Genomic DNA, 19,952 nt, shown 5'->3' with positions numbered 1-19,952 from the left:
TAGCATCAAGCCATGAATGTCTAGAATTCCTCAAAAACTAAAACAACAATTTTACTTAAAGAGGCACAGTAGTGACAGAGTGCAGCAAATTATTCAGAATACCCACTTTTACATTTATTATCCTGGTTTTAGCATATATATCTATATATTGCTGTATATGGGTATGTAGGACCATTCTCCCAGTGATGTTTATCCCAGGCTGTTTCAAACACATTGGCTCCCATTGATAGACAGTGTCAGGAGCCAATGAAAGCGGCTCCTGACCGGTTGTCAGCACTCTGCCAACATAGAGACGGCAGAGAGGGGAGCCTGCAGAGATGGGACAGCTTTGTGACCGGTGAGAGCAGCGATTCGTCGGAAGGTAGGATTTTACCGTGCCAGCAGTCTCTGATCCTTAAAGGGAAGGTTCAGGGAGGGAGGTAAAAAAATAAAAATCAATATCCTCTTACCTGGGGCTTCCTCCAGCCCGTGGCAGGCAGGAGGTGCCCTCGCCGCCGCTCCGCAGGCTCCCGGTGGTCTCCGGTGGCCGACCCGACCTGGCCAGGCCAGCTGCCAGGTCGGGCTCTTCTGCGCTCCAAGGCCTGGCACTTCTGTGTCCCACGCAGCCGCGCTGACGTCATCGGACGTCCGCTGGGCTCTACTGCGCAGGCGCTGAACTACTGCGCCTGCGCAGTACAGCCCGGCGGACGTCCGATGATGTCAGCGCGGCTGCGTGGGACGCGGAAGTGCCAGGCCTTGGAGCGCAGAAGAGCCCGACCTGGCAGCCGGCCTGGCCAGGTCGGGTCGGCCACCGGAGACCACCGGGAGCCTGCGGAGCGGCGGCGAGGGCACCTCCTGCCTGCCACGGGCTGGAGGAAGCCCCAGGTAAGTGGATATTAATTTTTATTTTTTTTACCTCCCTCCCTGAACCTTACCTTTAAAGGGAACCTAAACCGAGAAGGATATGGATTTTTCCTTTTAAAATAATACCAGTTGCCTGGCAGCCCTGCTGATCCTGTGCCTCTAATACTTTTAGCCACAGCCCCTCAACAAGCATGCAGATCAGGTGCTCTGACTGATGTCAGACTGGTTTAGCTGCATGCTTGTATCAGGTGTGTGATCTAGATACTACCTGCCAAGCAACTGGTATTGATTAAAAGGAAACAGCCATATGCCTTTCAATTAAAGTGGACCCAAACCAAACATTTTTTTAATTAAAAATATTTAGTTGCAGCACTCTGACACATACAAAGATAAATAAACACTCCTTCAAGCCTATGATCATTTCAGTGCATGCTTTTTACCCTTCTCTTTTCATAAGTAGGGTTATACAGGTGGCAGCCATTAGCAATTCTTCCATTGCAGGACACCACCTACCCCACTAGTTTGCCAGAAAAATCCCGGCAATTTGAAAGGAATGGAGGGGTTCCTCCAATAAATGTAAAATATTTTATATTTGTCATCATGCAGCTGAAAAAAGGCTGCTATTTATTATTATAATTTAGAAAATAGATTTTATTTCTGAAATCTTGTATTTTTAATTTGGGTCCACTTTAAAGTTCTCTTTAAGGGGGCAGAGACTGCTGGTATAGATGTGGTTAAAGAGGAACTAAAGGGAAAAAAAATGCCGGGGCATACTTACCTCAGGAGGCCTTTGGATCCCAATGAGGCTTCCCCCATCCTCCTCTGCCCCTCAATTCCAGTGCTGGCTCCCCCAAAACCACAGCCAACAAGGATATTACTGCCTGTTAGCGCCTGCAATATTTACCTTCCCTTGCTTCAGCGCAGGCACTGTAGCAGCTTTCCGATTGGGCTCAGGTGGAAATAGCAAAGCCCGCTCAGGTCCACTGTACTGCGCAGGTGCGAGTCCCCTGCGCAGTAGAGCAGACCCGGTCGGGCCCATCTATCTCCACTGGAACACGATTGGAGAGATGCTACTGTGCCGAACCAGGGTAGGTATTTACCTCTCTGGTGTTCGGGAGCTGTCAGCGCTGGAACTGAGGAACAGAGGAAGGGAAGCCTCATTAGGATCCAGAGGCTTCCCCTCCCGAGGTAAGTACCCCCTAGGGCAGTGATCTGCAAACTTGGCTCTCCAGCTGTTAAGGAACTACAAGTCCCACAATGCATTGCGGGAGTCTGACAGCCACAGTCATGATTCATAAAGGCAAATGCATTGTGGGACTTGTAGTTCCTTAACAGCTGGAGAGCTAAGTTTGCAGATCACTGCCCTAGGGGCTGTTTTTCTTTTTTACAGATCCTCTTTAAACAAACAGTACTGAAGATGTCCCCACCTGTGATGAATTTCAGAATGTAAATCGGGGAGAAGAAATTATGAAATATTATTGTAAAAAATAATCAATTTTATTCATTACCTTATTTTCATTACAGTTCCTCTTTAAAGTGTACCAGAGATGTGGAAAAAAAAAGATTTGATACTGCTCCAGCAGCATAAACCCGTTCAGGCTCAGTCGGGATCAGTTTGGGTCTTCTGCGCATGCGGGGACCATCCACGCATGCACAGTAGACCCAGACTGGACCCGACTGAGCCAGTTATCGGGGCTCATTGCGGCTGAACGGCAGACCGCGGGAGGTCGGCGTGGCACTCGGGTTTATGCTGCTAGAGGAAGCCACGAAAGAGTATCAATTCTTCTTTTTTCCATAGCTCTGGTTTACTTTAAGCTTGAAATCAGTACTGTGCTGTACTTTCTGTGGTGTACTACTGTCTATGTACAGCCCCTATAAGTATTTGAACAACGTGCTGCACAGAGGAGGCAACATTGCCACACAATCTACACACCAGGAGACTCCAACCCACCCATCTAGTGTCCTTCAAGGATATCATGTGATAGGCAACTATGTACCTTCCCTTATGGTATTTGCTCTTATATCCAAGTGTAGGTCTATACTTCTTTCCTGAAACAGGTTAGGCCAATTCAATGTAGGGCAACCATCAAAGATTCTTCTCTCGGTGGTCACTCTCGTGTGCATATAGCTGGCTCTTCTGCGCAAACCACTTCCCACACTGTGCACAAGCGTAAGCCAGTCCGCCCCTGTGAGTTCTTTCATGCCTAACCAGATTTGACCTATGGGCAAAACATTTCCCACATACAGAACAAGAAAATGGGTTGATACCAGTGTGAATCCTCTCATGCGTGACCAGGTTTGACTTCTGCACAAACCCTTTTCCACACATAGAACAGGTATACGGCCTCACATTCTTATGAATCAGTTCATGGGAAACACAATGGGACCGCTTTGTGAAGGTCTTTCCACATTCCGTACAGGAATAGGGCTTCTCCATAGAGTGTGTCCTCCGATGCATGAGGTAATGAGAGTTTTTCGAGAAGCTCCTTGTGCATTCAGAACAAGAATAGAGCTTGCAGGTGGAGTGGACTCTTTGGTGGATCTCAAGAAAGGCTTTTTGGAGAAATCCTTTCCCGCAGTCAGGACAAGAGAATGGATAATCTCCCATATGGATTATTTCGTGTTTGGCCAGATTAGATTTATCGTTGAACCTTTTCCCACACAGGGAACAAGAGTAAGGCTTCTCTCCTGTGTGAATTAGTTGATGAGTAATTAGGTGTGATTTCTTCACAAAGGCTTTCCTGCAAATGGAACATGAATATGGTTTCTCCTCCGTATGAATGCTTTCATGCATGATCAACTGAGGTCTATTCATAAACTGCAATCCACGGTCTGAACATGAGAGGGAACTACCGGTATCTCTCTGGGCAGTTGGGCCTGCTCCAATATGAGCACTCTGATTCAATCTATTTGTACATTCATAGTATGATACAGATCTACTACCTTGGCAAGCAGTGTGAGGGATGATACAATGGGAGTAGTCAGGAACGGAAGAAGATGTAGATGTTAGACCTACATCATGAGGTTCAGGAAAAAGCTTTAGAGTCAAGGATTTCTCTTCCAGGGAGTGTAAAGTAGTATCAATAACATCTAATTCAGCATCCAGATAGATAGGAGGATGTTTCTCTGTGTTATACCTGCTTTGTTGTCCATCTGGGGGAAAAAGGAGAGAAACTGAATGAATTACTAGAGTTTATTTAAACCATTAATCTTATTAAGCTATCTAGGCCAAAGCCTATTGTCATGTGACTTATTTGTAAAGGGCTCTGTGATGGGTGAAGCTGGATGAGGTATCATGATCTAAGTTGATGAGATTTAAAAAATTATTGCATGGTCTGACTACCTCACTGGACTCGCACTTTCTCCAAAGTGTAACACAAAGGGGCTAATGCCTCCTGACTACCGCACTGTTTGCAGCGTCTTCACATTACTTCTAAAAGGGGCTATACACTTCTGATTCCCAAAGTGGATACATATTGTCTCTCCAATACGTCTTGCAGGCTCTGACCTCACACAGAGCACATACTATCTCCCCTTTACTTCTATTATGGACTGATGTCTCCTGACTCCCCCACAGGGCACATACTGTCTCCCCATTACTTCTAATAGGGGCTGCTGTCTCCTGACTCCCCCACTGGCCACATATTGTCTCCCCTTTACTTCTAATAGGGGCTGATGTCTCCTGACTCCCCCACTTGCACATAGTGTCTCCCCATGACTTCTAATAGGGGCTGATGTCTCCTGACCCTCTCACTGGGCATACACTGTCTCCCTATTACTTCTTGTAGCGACTGACAGTTTGTGACTAAGTGACTGCAAAAAAAAAAAAAAAGTGTCTCCTTTAAGTATTACTCGTTACTCCTTACCTGTGTTGGTCACTGGAGGAATTTCCTCCACAATATAAGGCTTGTTACCACCTTCATACAGCTCCTCTTCGTCATCAGTACTGTCATCTTCAATGACAATAAGGTCGATGTCCTATAAAATAACAGAACACTCCTAATAAATCTTCCATAACGCACAAGTAAGAGTTCCAGCAGGACATATCATCTTCTCCAGAACTCACCCAGGCTAATGGCATCACCTACCTCATAATCTGGAGGGTAATTGTGATCTTCCAGTGTAGAATCCCTGGGAACTAAAGAATCTGTACATTTTTCTGGTGGATTTCTGTTACTGGACCCATCTGTAAGAAACATAAAACTGGCTGAATACATGGTTTCAATGCATTTATCAGATGATACTGGATGTAGGTGTGTCCTCCATACCGCTCTCTTCTCTACAAGAAATAAAAGTCTTCTCTTACCTGATGATGTGAGAGGGGTGTGACTCTCCAAATCCACATCTTTGTAGAGCTCTTTGTGATTTTCTAAAAACTTCCATTCCTCCATGGAAAAATAGATAGAGACATCCTGACACCTTACGGGAACCTGATACACACAATGATAAAGTCACCATCCAGACACACCCCTTGTGTTACTGGGTAACGTCCCATAATTCCCGGCACTGCTCACCTCTCCTGTCAGCAGCTCAGTCATCTTGTTGATGGCTTGTAGAATCATTTTCTTGTTGCTGTCGGGCATCCGAGAATGAGAAAAAGGCTCTAAAATAGGAACTTTTCTCCTATCGGATCCTCCTAACATACGAGGATGGATGCTTGAAATCACCTGATCAAAGGACTTCTTTGTGGGTTCATAAATCTTAAATAATGAGATAAACAAAATTAAAATGACACATTGAGAATGAGCTTAACCAATTCAGTACCAGAGGTCTCTGTCCACTTAAAGTGGACCTAAACTCTTGCACAGGGTAGAAGGAAAACAAAGAAATGTGCCCTGTATGTACAGTGGGATGCGAAAGTTTGGGCAACCTTGTTAATCGTCATAATTTTCCTGTATAAATCGTTGGTTGTTACGATAAAAAATGTCAGTTAAATATATCATATAGGAGTCATACACAGTGATATTTAAGAAGTGATATTAAGTTTATTGGATTTACAGAAAGTGTGCAATAATTGTTCAAATCAAATTAGGCAGGTGCATAAATTTGGGCACTGTTGTCATTTTATTGATTCCAAAACCTTTAGAACTAATTATTGGAACTCAAATTGGCTTGGTAAGCTCAGTGACCCCTGACCTACATACACAGGTGAATCCAGTTATGAGAAAGAGTATTTAAGGGGGTTAATTGTAAGTTTCCCTCCCTTCAATTTTCTCTGAAGAGTAGCAACATGGGGGTCTCAAAACAACTCTCAAATGACCTGAAGACAAATATTGTTCACCATCATGGTTTAGGGGGAAGGATACAGAAAGCTGTCTTAGATTTCAGCTGTCTGTTTCCACAGTTAGGAACATATCGAGGAAATGGAAGACCACAAGCTCAGTTCAAGTTAAGGGTCGAAGTGGCAGACCAAGAAAAATCTCGGACAGAAGCGACGAAGGGTGAGAACGGTGAGAGTCAACCCACAGACCAGCACGAAAGACGTACAGCATCATCTTGCTGCATATGGAGTCACTTTGCACCATTCAACCATTCAGCGCACACACTACACAAGGAGATGCTGTATGCAGAGAAAGCCTTTTCTCTGCCTACAGAACAAAGGTATGCTAAAGCGCATTTGGACAAGCCAGCTTCATTTTGGAATAAGGTGCTGTGGACTGATAAAACTAAAATTGAGTTATTTGGGCATAACAAGGGGCGTTATGGATGGAGGAAAAACAACACAGCATTCCAAGAAAAACACCTGCTACCTAAAGTAAAATATGGTGGTGGTTCCATCATGCTGTGGGGTTGTATGGCCAGTGCATGGACTGGGAATCTTGTCAAAGTTGAGGGACGCATGAATTCCACACAGTATCAGCAGATTCTGGAGACCAATGTCCAGGAATCGGTGACAAAGCTGAAGCTGCGCCGAGGCTGGATCTCTCAACAAGACAACGACCCTAAACAGTGCTCAAAATTCACTAAGGAATTCATGCAGAGGAACAAGTACAATGTTCTGGAATGGCCATCTCAGTCCCCAGACCTGAATACAATTGAAAATCTGTGGTGTGAGTTAAAAGAGCTGTCCATGCTCGGCAGCCATCAAACCTGAATGAACTAGAGATGTTTTTGTAAAGAGGAATGGTCCAAAATACCTTCAACTAGAATCCAGACTCTCATTGGAACTTACAGGAAGTGTTTAGAGGCTGTCATTTCTGCTAAAGGAGGATCTACTTAATATTGATTTCATTTTTTTTTTCATTTTGTTTAAACAATTATTGCACACTTTCTGTAAATCCAATAAACTTAATTTCACTTCTTAAATCTCACTGTGTTTGTCTCCTATATGATATATTTAACTGACATTTTTTATTGTAACAACCAACGATTTATACAGGAAAATCCTGACGATTAACAAGGTTGCCCAACTTTCGCATCCCACTGTATTTAGAAAGTTTAGCCTGTTTAATTCCCCCTCATTTGTGTCTAATCACATGTTGTAATTTGATCTCTCCCCTATGTCACATGACTGCCACGGCAGCTAAGCTCATTTGAAAGCACAGGCTGTTAAAGTGGATCCGAGACGAACTTTTATCACATTGCATAATTGTGTTCTTTTCCTATTGTTTATAGGGCATTCCTCAAGCCAAATACTTTTTTGTTTTTGTTTTAATACTCAAATTCCCTATAAACTAAACAAGCCTTGTCCACAGCTTTTCAGAGAGCCTTGGCATTTTCAGACAGTAGCAAGGGCTCATGGGAGCTCAGTCTGGGCAGGAGGAGGGGGAGGTATTACTAGCCAGAGATTTTAGAGGCAGAAGGGAGGGGGGCGAGATTAGGTTTTTTTCACAGGCTGAGTGCTGAAGATGCAGATAAGCTTGCCTGTGTGTAATGTTTACAAACATGGCTGCTGTCATTGTATCACAGGCAGAAATAATCATATTCTGTTGAAGCTGTTTGCAGCTAGATTTGCTGTGTAAACGATCTAAACTTTAGATAAGATATATAGACAAGTTACTTGTTATAGTTAGTTTTTCATCTCGGATCCGCTTTAAGAAGATGTCTGCTTCCATGAATCAGGAAGTAGACACACTGCAGATTTATTGCAGGACTTGTATCAGCTGCAACAAATAAATGTTTTTTATTTAAAGGTTATTCTGCTGTAGTGTATCTTTTAGAGCAGAGAGGACATTCTGAGTTCAGGTCCGCTGTAAGGACCAGAGACCGATGGTACCAGAGACCACTAAATCACTGCACATACCCGCCGCTACCGCCACCCACGCCGAACACCCATTGCCTCAAGCCACCAACCCTGCCGTCTCTATGACGGCAGAGCTCTGTGAGCTGGTGAGGAGCCGCATTCATTGGCTGACCGTGTGATCAATGTAAGCCAATGGGAGTTGCTTACATTGATGACAGGGTCAAGAGCCAATGAAATTAGCTCCTGACCAGCTTACAGAGCTCTGCCATCATAGAGACGGCAGGGCAAGTGAGCTGCGGCAGGGAGACAGCAGCGGGATTGGTGGGAGCGACAAGAGCTGCGCAAACACGTAGCGGCAGTGATGTGAAATCTACACCCTGGCAGGTATAACATCATCAAAACAGGGCGTAGATTTCAATCACCACCATCTGGAAACGGTTGAAGTCACTGAATGCTAACATTCCCAGTTTTTTCCTCACCTCGTCGCTGAGGTCTACAATTTTTTACCAGAGGTAAAGCTAGTCATACACTATACAGTTCATGGTAGATCAGGTAAATGATTGTTCACATGCTCTACCGTACTGCATTGTTAGACTTTCAGCAGAAATAATAATACCTATAATAATAATCAGTACTGCAGCTGCTAAATTTGCACTGCCTAATGCAGTACAAAGCTATGGAACTGCTGCTGCTGGCAGCGCCACCCCTTCCCCTAATATGAATCATAAATGTCATTGTCTGGATCGATTTCATAAGGCTTGATGTTTTGTTTTTTTTTACTTCAGGGTTCAATCTTAACACAACAACAAAACAAAAACAGAGAAAAGAGAGAACCAGAATCTTAAAATATACAATGTGTACGCCTAGTTCAATCATCCTACTTGTCTCTCATACCCCCCCCCCCCCCCCCCATTCATCCCCATGCATCCTCCTCTCCTCAAGCTTACCACCCATACCCTCCATTCATTTCCTTACACCTATCTTCTCCCCAGAAAAAAAATCACCACCAAACTCGTCACCCCCCTTGTTTGGTTTCACACTCCGTCCTCTAACTTTACACCCTGCCATAACCCTGCATTCTCTCACTTTCCCTGTCTTATACAGGAAAATGGAGAGGTTCAAAACGCTCTACCCCCTATGTATCAAACCAGTGGGTGTAGGATCTGGTAAGCCAGGCCAGTCCATAAGTATACACAGAAGGATCCGCAAACCGACCATTGGTTGAAAAAAGCTGGTATTCTTTATTCAGGAATTCCACATGACAGGTGCATAAAACCACAAGGTTCAACTAACCTGAACCTTGTGGTTTTATGCACCTGTCATGTGGAATTCCTGAATAAAGAATGCCAGCTTTTTTCAACCAATGGTCGGTTTGCGGATCCTTCTGTGTATCCCTGTCTTATACAATTGTTGCTTCTCTTCCCAGTCAAATAACCTACTTTAATCTCTCTTTGTATTTCTCTATTGCTGATTCCCATATCTCACTGGGTATCTGGAACTTATTTTCCAGGCCCCCCTCTACTGTTCCCTCCTCACCCGACTCCATCCGCAATAAGTATGATGTTTGCCTTAACCACTCTTTTATAGAGGGTTTGTTTGAGGTTTTCCAGTCTCTCACTACAATTACTTTTGCCGCCAAAGAGAGCATATAGAGTAGAAGTGCAGTATTTTTATTTTCACCTGTTTGGCTGTACCCGAAAATTGCCACCATGGTACCTATACAAGCCCCCGGGGCTAAGTAATCTTGAATGAATTGTTCAATTTCTTTCCAAAAAGATTGTATTATTGGACACTGCCATAGCATATGTACCAAGTTCCCCACCCCACATCTCCAACATTGTTTGTTATCTTTAAGATTCATCTGGTACAGTTTTTCTGGGGTGAGATACCACCTTGAGGCTATCTTAAATTGTAATAATGGAATACTAGTGTTTCTGGGTACCCAGGTGTTTGCTATAATATTCTCCCATGTAAATTCTTCTATTATCTCACCGGATTCTTTTCCCCATTTTTCTCTATATAGGTTTGTAATTTGATCATTCCCACTTTTCCCCAGGTGGTCATACAGCCAGGACAGCAAATTCTCAGGAACAACCTTCTTTTTAAAATGTTCCTCTAATTTATGTAGAGTGCATCTTATTGATCCCTCCCTTTTTCTCAATCCTGCAAGATAGCTTTGCAACTGTAATCCCCCAAAAACAGTCCCGGGAGCTATATCCTGTATCGTGTCTATTACCCTTAAGTCATCACCTAATTTGTTCTTTTGTATCCAGCCTCGTTCCTTTGCAGGGATGAAATCTGAATTATTTAAGATTAGCCTTAATGGGGATGTACCTGTGCCCTGTTTTTTCATATAGTCTAAAATAGCTTTCAAGGTAGGGATAATAAAGGGGTGATTCGACCTCCTCATTGCCTTTTCGATTCTTTTTTTGTCCCAGGACAGAGCCCCTTGCATATCCACACTTCTATATTCCATCCCAACCCAAATTTTATTAGGGGAGCCTTGCCTCCACTCTAACATTCTCCCTAACAGGATAGCTTGATAGTACCTTGAGAGGTCAGGTGCCGCCAGACCCCCCTGTTTTTTATCCCTAGTAATTTTTTTTATAACCAATTCTCGCCCTTTTATTTCTTCAGATATACTTTGAAAAGATGTTATGCATTGCAGCGAACCAGTTCTGGTGTATTACTACTGGAATATTTTGTAATTTAAAAAGTAATCTTGGCAACAGGTTCATTTTTATTACATGTAATAATGTGATAAGGCTTAATGTTTCTATTGCATCTAACACCTACTTTATTCATAATGTCGAGTAGTGTATGGTTAACTTAAAGTGAACCTGAAAGCTAAAAAGGTGTCCCTGGGGGGTACTTACCTTGGGAGGGGGAAGCCTCTGGGTCCAAAAGTGGCTTCCCCTGTCCTCCTCAGCACAGAGGATAGGGCTGGCACCCCCAAAAGTGCTCCTGTGCTTGTTGCTCATGCGCGCAGGAGCACTAACCGCATGACCTTCAGGCTCAGCTATTTCCGCCAGAGTTTGTGGGGAAAGCTGCTAATGTGCCTGCGTGCACCAGCAACAAGCGCTGCTGGGTGTTATTGTTTTGGTTGCTCTAGGGGTGCCAGCTCTGGATTGCCTCTGCTGAGGGGGAAGCCTCATTGGGACCCAGAGGCTTCCCCCTCCCGAGGTTAGTATCTGATTCATTAATTTAACAAAGTTACAGGTTCACTTTAAACATGTCATGTGACAATCCCAGAATCCTCCTCACCTCTCTATTCAGGCTTTTATAATAGAGGTAAGAGTAAGGCTCGGTTCATGCTGCAAGGCAAATGGTCCATTTAGCCGGAACATAACAAAACACAAAAACTGACAGTCGACATAACCTTTGTTGTTAACAGGATCTGTTCACACTGTCAGCCTGGAACGGATGTAAACACAGCTCAAAAATACGACCTGCATAATTTCTTTGGACAGGGGATTTCCAGGACTCTGTGGTGGAACCACGTCTGCTCTGGGCTCTAACTGGATACAAAACACCATCACAATGCACTGTCTGCTACGAACAGGCCATTTGTGATCTGGCTCAATGTGAACCGAGCCTAATGCTACATGGCAGAGTTTTCATTTCCCAACCCAAAAGGTCTGAATTTTATAAACACGGATCAACACTTTTTCATGAGACATTCCCAGAATCCTTCTTACCGTTCCAGTCAGCAGGAAAATTATATCCAAGGTGAGGTCTAATATGCTCTTGGTAATGTGACTCTTGTCCATCTCCATCCTCAGTTCAGTCATCTCGTTGAGTCTTTACAATAATTTTCTTAAACACTCATGTTTAGAATAAAGATCTAAAACAGAAAAGACATTACATTGGGACAGGCAAAGCAGTGGTTATCACTGTGATCGTAGAACATGGGGTATATTAACCATAATCAAAAATAAAATGTAGCATGGATTTGGGCTCCTTATGGGCGGGGACATGTAAACTACACCCCTGCAGAACATATTTGCACTATGAAAATACTTCTATTAAGAAAGATACTGACATGGTCCAGGGAGGGACAAAAAGATGGAGGTGATGACGGACTATTTCATAGGACAGACATTTCTAAATTATATTAACTATCTATTTATATGATATCAGGCTGAACCCATGAAAAGACCTAAGAAATTGTCTCTGCCAAAACACACCTTGTAGGACATCCCTCAATTTCATTAAAGTGGATCCAAGATAAACTTTTACTCATTGCATAATTGTGTTCCTTATATTATTATATTCATATAGTTTATAGGGCATTCCTCAAGCCAAATACTTTTTGTTTTGTTTTAATACTCTAATTCCCTATAAACTAAACAAGCCTCGCCCACAGCTTTTCACAGAGCCTTGACACTGTAGCAAGGGATTATAGGAGCTCAGTCTGGGCAGGAGGAGGTTACTAGCCATTAATTGCAGAGGCAGAGGGGCGGAGGGAGGAGGAGAGGGGACTGAATTCACATACAGGCAAGCTGATAGCATCTCCACCCCTTAGGCCCGGTTCACATTAGCGTTCGCTATCAGGATTTTCCTGATCGGATCCGGAACGCATACTGTACAAACGGAACGTACGTTCCGCATAGCAATGTAATGTCTATGCGGACGTTCACACGCGTCCGTTCCGTACGTACCGGAGCCGGATCGGATCCGGACTCTTTTTCAACATGCGCTATTTTTTGGGTCCGGATCTCCGGCCCACGCATCCTGACCGGAGCCTGACCGCACCATCAGGCACACAGAAACCAATGGGGAACGGAAGGCACAGAACACACTGCCTACAAAAACCTGACATTCTACCCCACTTCCTATGCGTATCCAAGCGGCCATTTCGGATGGGGACACATGGGCCCAGCATATGTGGAGTGGAGCAGCAGTGACAGACGTGCTGGAGCTGTTTTGGCAGAATGTCGGAGGTGGAGGTGAGGCCTACAGCGGAGGAACCTGATTCTACAGGTGCACCAGGTGCACCTTCTGCTGACCCCAACATTTTTTTATTTAATTTCGCTATTTTTTGCCCATGGATCCTGATGGCAGCCTGATGCATGCCTGATGCAAACGGACCGGATCCTGATCGGAACCGTACGGTTCTGATCAGGATCAGGTCCTGATCCAATCAGGATCCGATCAGGATCCGGTCCGTTTGCAAGGCAAAACGCAAGTGTGAATGGGGCCTTAGCCTGTGACAATGTCACAAACAGAACATGGTTGCCCTCGTATCACAGGAATACATAATCATAAACTTTTGAAGCTTTTTGAAGCTGTTTGCAGCTAGATATGCTGTGTAAACTATCTAAACTTTAGATAAGATATATAGACAAGTTACTTGTTATAGTTAGTTTTCTTATCTCGGATCCGAAGATATTTCAGAATATATTGTATATATTGTACACTAATATTTACCAGGTATAGCAACTATTGACAAAATAGAATATCTTCTCTATGCTGCCATTCAGCATCAGAAAGTATCAGATTGTCCAGACATGATTGGAGGAGACTATGGGCATCCTGGTTCATGAGATACTCATAAACACAAATGCAACACTGAGTGTCCATATTTACAGTAGGTTTACTGCCAGTGGAAAGGAGGACATAAAAGATTGTCAGAGCTACCTATTATGATGCTAGGAGAATGCAACAGTATATAGACCAGTTTTTATTATCTGATCATTCAATCATTCCCCATTTGAAGATTAATTATAATTATCTACTGTGTTCATAAAAATTAGATTGTTGACACATCCAATCCAAAATTGGTCAGATCAGCAATAGTCGGTTATGGAAACATGTCAGTAAGGCTTAAAGGGACCTGAGCAACCTCTGAACAAAATATATATAAAACAAACCTCCTTCAGCAGGTAGATGTTCTTGCATTGGAGGACTAAATCTCCCAGCGCTGCAGTGCGCGACAATACTTCTGAAGCTTGAAACTGCGGCACCAGTGGGCCTCCCTGAAGGAGATGGAGGAGTGCATAGAGCCAGGGGGGGGGGGGGGGAGGGCTAGGGTGCAAGTAATGCCTGCCACCCCCCCTATGGCCCACTCTATGTTATGATCACGTCTGCAGCATGTACTGCTGGCTGCAGTTTTACTGAAGAGAAGCAGTTTTTGATATCATTACATGCATTTGCTTGCATAGTTTGGGTTGCACTCAAACTAGTTGCTGATTCCATCTGTAGTGGCTCTGCAGTTCTGGCCAGCTCAGGATTGAATAATTACCATTCACCTGTGTGGGAATCTGCATGTCTGCTCCTATTGGATGACCTCAGTATAAAGATCTGCTTCCTGCAGGGCTCCTCAGGCTATCATAGTTTCAGATCAGTCTGTTACTCTGTCTGGGCCCCCCTCGCTCCTAGATCTCGTGTGGACTGCACTGACTCCTGCAAAGGGGTCAGTGAGTCCTTCTAAGTCCTGTTCTGTTTATTCAGTAATTGTTACTTGCTAGTCTTGCATCATATATCGGTTCATCGCCAATATATACGCATACTAGCGTGTTTGTTATTTTCCTTGTATTCGTGTTACGTTAATACATCAGTGTCGCTGGTATATACGTACTCGAACTGTTTATATCCTGTGTTCAGTCAGTCAGGTTCCGGCACGTTTTGGTGGTTGCACGTATCGTGATCAGCCGTGCTTAGCTAGTTTAGTCTTGTTCCTCGTCCTGCTCCAGTTCTTAGTAAGTGTTCCTTGCTTATGTCATATATCGGTTTATCGCCGATATATACATATGTCAGTTAGTTGTTTGTAGTTCATTGATAGCTGTAATCATTATACGCTAGGAAATCATACCTATTGTATATTTGTGTGTATTAAGTCTGCCTTCTTTGACTCTATTTTCCCGACTATTCTGTCCTGTCCTTGTGAGGCACGCCACCGCTGCAATCGCATTGGCTGCCTCATTCCAGTCTGTCTTGTTATGGACGCTTGCTGTCACTTAAGCAGTGACTAGTTAAGCAAGTGTTCATTCTGTTACCTGTCCTGATCTTCTGAGTTCTGGTTTATGCGCTCAGCGCTACCTTGCGCTGAGCCACTATAGTGGAAGGATTGTTTGTGGCTGTTCGGATCTACGCCTGCCCTGTGCGCCATATCTCCTGTTGGAGTCAGTCCTCTCCTCCACTAAACTGGGGATATCCTGGTTCCTTGTGCTAGCGTGTGTACCTCCTTCACGTCAGGATATACACCATGTGCTGACTGTGGAGAATATACCACCAAGCGTAACACTCTATTTGCGTACCTCTTAGGGGGAGGTTTGTTTTATGTATTTTACCAGGAGGTGCTGAGTTGCCTTTAAGGTGATAACATTTGATACAACTGAAAATTTTCATCAATTTTTCAGACTATGGAATGTTGTAGGATAGTTTGTAAGCTTCTTGAGTTAGGGGTCATTTCCACAGGCAGTAGAACTGTGTGCTCAGCAAGCAGTTACAAGGCAGCAGTGAGCAGTTACCAGGCAGCAACAAGCAGTTGTGAGAGTTTGAGAGGCATTTCCCTGCCTATCAACAGTCCATGGGAATGAATCCTTATACACTCAAGCATTTTTTAATAACTTTTGCATTAACACTTTTTAACCTGGGGGCAAACTGCTCTACTTGTTCCCCTCATGCTTCTGTCCATACTTTTTGAGTTACGATAACATGACTATAGGCAGAGCCAGATTATTGCATAAGGCTAATTTCTGGAAGCCAAGAATTAAGTAACCATAAATGGAAAATGAGATGCACATAATTCTGAGTTGATGCAAATTTGAAAACTGACCAATCAAGTGCAACCACTGCTGCAAGCGATTCGGCTCCATTTATTTGCATAAAAGTTATGCAAAAGTTATGCAGTCAGCTATTCACTATTCATCTCATTGACCATCTGCACAATTAACTAGCAGGTTGATATCAATTAACAGCTTACAAATCTGATTAGACCTGCTCAAAGATCCCTTTTGGACAAAGCAGTGCTTTTCAGCGCTGCTAGATTTTGGCGCAGCCGGCGCCACCATAGACCATAATGGGAATCACATCTACAGCGGCGCTCAGTGAGTAACGTTGGCGCTGTCAGAAGACGGAGTTGCTTAAAAAACACAATAATTCGGCCTCCAGCAATAGCTGGAAGCCGAATTATATCATTCCCCACCATCCTTGGCGGCCTGGAGGGGGAATAATAATTAACACGGCCGGGACTTGTGCTGCAGCAGGATCAGCCATATACCGGCTGTATCCTGCGCCCAAGTCTACCGGCGCCGATTTCAAATGTATGCCTTTTGGACCCTGCTAATTCTAGAGCCCTGTACACACAGGGTGAATTGGGTCACCTGGCAGGGATTGGTACTCGTTCCCTTGGGGGGACAGATGCATCACTAGCCTCCAGGCTAATGACCTGACTGTTGCTATGAGGGAGGGAGTCAAGGAAGACTAGGGGGTGCACGATGAAACGGATTACTGCGGGCGGGGAGAACAATGAGTTCGGGCATCAAGGATCGCTATGCCAGATCTTTAGCAGACATCGGGCGGCCACTGTACACATGCTGGAGTCACTCACGGTTCTCAGCCAAGGTGGTCTTTATCTCCCGTCACAGCCGAGTTCACGCCACCATGTGTAAGTAGCTGGCAAGATAATAAATGAGGGATCAAAATAGGGCTTGTTCTAGACTCTTTGCCGCCTGAGGCAAATTTGTGAAGATGCTGCCTTCTCCCCCTTTTCCCCGTATAGGTAGTATCATTGCTGACAGTATAGGTAGCCTGGAGGGGGTAGCAGCGGGCACATCGGTGGTGGTGGGGGGTGTCAGAACCCCTCACCTGGGGCTCCCTCATCCTTGCTCTCCCTCCAGCTAATTGCGCAGCATTTCTATCAGGCAGCAAGCGGAGAAAGCAATGACTCACCTGCTTCTGTTCCAGGCGCTACGTTCCACCGCTCGCGTCACTTCCTGCAATGCAGTCCACTGTACTACAGACGCTGGAACAGAAGCAGGTGAGTCATTGCTTTCTCCGCTCACTGCCTGACACAAATAGAAATGCTGAGCAATTAACTGGGGGGGGGGGGGGGGGAAGCTACCTCACCCCGCCTCATGGGCGGGATGACGGTGGATCAACACAGTGAGTAGCATTTACAAGAGCTGCACATTTAAACCCTTGATAGGATGGATTTATCTGAACGTGATGTAAGGCTGCATAACACACAGAATATATAGTATTATCTCATGACAAAAAAAAAAAAAACAACTGTTTACTGTACTGTATTTTTCTGCTCCTTGATTTTCATTTGAATGTGAAATGTACTCTAGTACGTTACGTAGGTTCTCATGATGCACTTCTAATAGTTAATCCTTTATAGTACATGTATCTGCTTCAAAAACCTCTAGCGTTTTGCGGATCTGCTAGAGGTTTTTGGTGTGCACTGGGCCTTAGGCAGCATATTGGACATGTCAGAAATCAATTCAACCCGTCAATCTGACAGTAAATTGCATCCTCGGTGTCATGATATAGCAGCTAGTTATGATGTTGGGATCAGTGGCGGACACAGCCAGCAGTGGGCCCCTGTGCAAAATTGTAATTGTGGGCCCCCTATGAGCGCGCCGCGGCAAAATATGGGCGTGGCTACAACCTGCGGCGCGCGAAGCGCGCCGCGGCAAAAATTAGTGGACAGAACCTGCGGCGCGTAGCGCCGCGGCAAAAAAATGGGCGTGGCAATGACCGGATGAGGGCGGAGCTAACTGTAACTTAAAGCGAACCCGGGGTGAGGGTTTATTTCCTTTTAAACAATACTAGTTGCCTGGCGGCCCTGCTGATCTATTTGGCTGCAGTAATAAACTGAATTACACCAGCAACAAGCATGCAGCTAATCTTCTCAGTTCTGACAATATTGTCAGAAACCCCTGACCTGCTGCATGCTTGTTCAGGGTCTATGGTTGAAAGAATAAGAGGCAGAGGACCAGCACGGCAGCCAGGCAACTGGTATTGCTTAAAAGGAGAGAAATATGGCAGCCTCAATATTATTCTCACCTCAGGTTCCCTTGAAAAGTGCAACGCAAAGACAGTGGGCCCAAGTTTTGGTGACCCTTTCCCCAGAAAATTCACATAATTGTGCAGGTTTTCTCAAGAAAATACACATATATGCCCAGAAAATACGTGCAATCATGTCGGCAGATATGCCCAGAAAATACGTGCAATCATGTCGGCAGATATGCCCAGAAAATATGTGCAATCAAGTCGGCAGATATGCCCAGAAAATACGTGCAATCAAGTCGGCAGATATGCCCAGAAAATACGTGCAATCAAGTCAGCAGATATGCCCAGAAAATACGTGCAAACAAGTCGGCAGATATGCCCAGAAAATACGTGCAAACAAGTCGGCAGATATGCCCAGAAAATACATGCAATCAAGTCGGCAGATATGCCCAGAAAATACGTGCAAACAAGTCGGCAGATATGCCCAGAAAATACGTGCAATCATGTCGGCAGATATGCCCAGAAAATACATGCAATCATGTCGGCAGATTTGCGAAGAAAATACATGCAATCATGTGGCAGACCTGCCCAGAACATACACCTGCTAATATAAATAAAACAAAAACATTTACTCACCTGCAGCAGCAGACCTCCTGTCCCAGCCTCCATCCGGCGCGCAGCTCCCATGGGTGGTTGGGTGGATAGGTAGCCTAGTGGGTGGGTGAGTGGGTGGGTGGGTTGGTAGCCTGGTTGAGTGGGTGGGTTGGTAGCCTGGTGGGTGGGTGGGTAGGTAGCCTGGTGGGTGGGTGGGTAGGTAGCCGGGTGGGTAGGTAGCCTGGTGGGTGGGTGGGTAACTAGCCCGGTAGGTAGGTAGGTAGCCCGGTGGGTGGGTAGGTAGGTAGCCTGGTGGGTGCGTGGGTAGCCGGGTGGGTGGGTAGGTAGCCTGGTGGGTGGGCTGGTAACTAGCCCGGTAGGTAGCCGGGTGGGTGGTTAGGTAGGTAGCCGGGTGGGTGGTTAGGTAGGAAGCCTGGTGGGTGGGTAGCCGGGTGGGTGGTTAGGTAGGTAGCCGGGTGGGTAGGTAGGAAGCCTGGTGGGTGGGTAGGTAGCCGGGTGGGTAGGTAGGTAGCCGGGTGGGTAGGTAGGAAGCCTGGTGGGTGGGTAGGTAGCCTGGTGGGTGGGTAGGTAGGTAGCCTGGTGGGTGGGTAGGTAGCCTGGTGGGTAGGTAGGTAGCCGGGTGGGTAGGTAGGAAGCCTGGTGGGTGGGTAGGTAGCCTGGTGGGTGGGTAGGTAGGTAGCCTGGTGGGTGGGTAGGTAACCTGGTGGGTGGGTTGGTAACTAGCCCGGTAGGTAGCCGGGTGGGTGGTTAGGTAGGTAGCCAGGTGGGTGGTTAGGTAGGTAGCCGGGTGGGTGGTTAGGTAGGTAGCCGGGTAGCCGGGTGGGTGGGTAGGTAGCCTGGTGGGTGGGTTGGTAACTAGCCCGGTAGGTAGCCGGGTGGGTGGTTAGGTAGGTAGCCGGGTGGGTGGTTAGGTAGGTAGCCGGGTAGGTAGGTAGGTAGCCGGGTGGGTAGGTAGCCGGGTGGGTAGGTAGCCGGGTGGGTGGTTAGGTAGTTGAGTGGGTGGTTAGGTAGGAAGCCTGGTGGGTGGGTAGGTAGCCGGGTGGGTAGGTAGCCGGGTGGGTGGTTAGGTAGTTGGGTGGGTGGTTAGGTAGGAAGCCTGGTGGGTGGGTAGGTAGCCGGGTGGGTAGGTAGGTAGGAAGCCTGGTGGGTGGTTAGGTAGTCGGGTGGGTAGGTAGGTAGCCGGGTGGGTAGGTAGCCGGGTGGGTAGCTATCCGGGTGGGGGGCCCGACTCCTATCCTCCCTCCCTCCCTTCCTTCCTCACCTCGGGGGGCCCCCTCCCGATATGCGCGGCGGGAGAGTGAGCGGCAAATGCAGGAAGTCTTCAGGGCTCTCCAGGCATCCGCTAGAGGCC

At 45.7% G+C, this 19,952-nt stretch overlaps 1 protein-coding gene across 1 annotated transcript in view; it reads right to left on the bottom strand.

Moving 5' to 3' along the window:
- Nucleotides 1-2,200: 2,200 nt before the first annotated feature.
- Nucleotides 2,201-19,952, bottom strand: part of LOC137536808 (zinc finger protein 850-like) — a 95,405-nt gene continuing 77,653 nt past the window's right edge. The window contains exons 10-16 of the mRNA XM_068259007.1: nt 16,922-16,994; nt 11,725-11,827; nt 5,358-5,543; nt 5,150-5,273; nt 4,932-5,029; nt 4,710-4,821; nt 2,201-3,996 (exon numbers count right to left, since the gene is read on the bottom strand). Coding sequence (XP_068115108.1) covers nt 2,930-3,996; nt 4,710-4,821; nt 4,932-5,029; nt 5,150-5,273; nt 5,358-5,543; nt 11,725-11,827; nt 16,922-16,994 — 1,763 coding nt within the window. The 3' untranslated portion in view covers nt 2,201-2,929. The remainder of the gene's footprint in view (nt 3,997-4,709; nt 4,822-4,931; nt 5,030-5,149; nt 5,274-5,357; nt 5,544-11,724; nt 11,828-16,921; nt 16,995-19,952) is intronic.

The sequence above is a fragment of the Hyperolius riggenbachi genome, chromosome 10 (genome assembly GCF_040937935.1).
Source record: "Hyperolius riggenbachi isolate aHypRig1 chromosome 10, aHypRig1.pri, whole genome shotgun sequence".
Lineage (NCBI taxonomy): Eukaryota > Metazoa > Chordata > Amphibia > Anura > Hyperoliidae > Hyperolius > Hyperolius riggenbachi.
The sequence above is the reverse complement of the archived record's forward strand: the minus strand, read 5'-3'. Positions and strand labels throughout refer to the sequence as shown.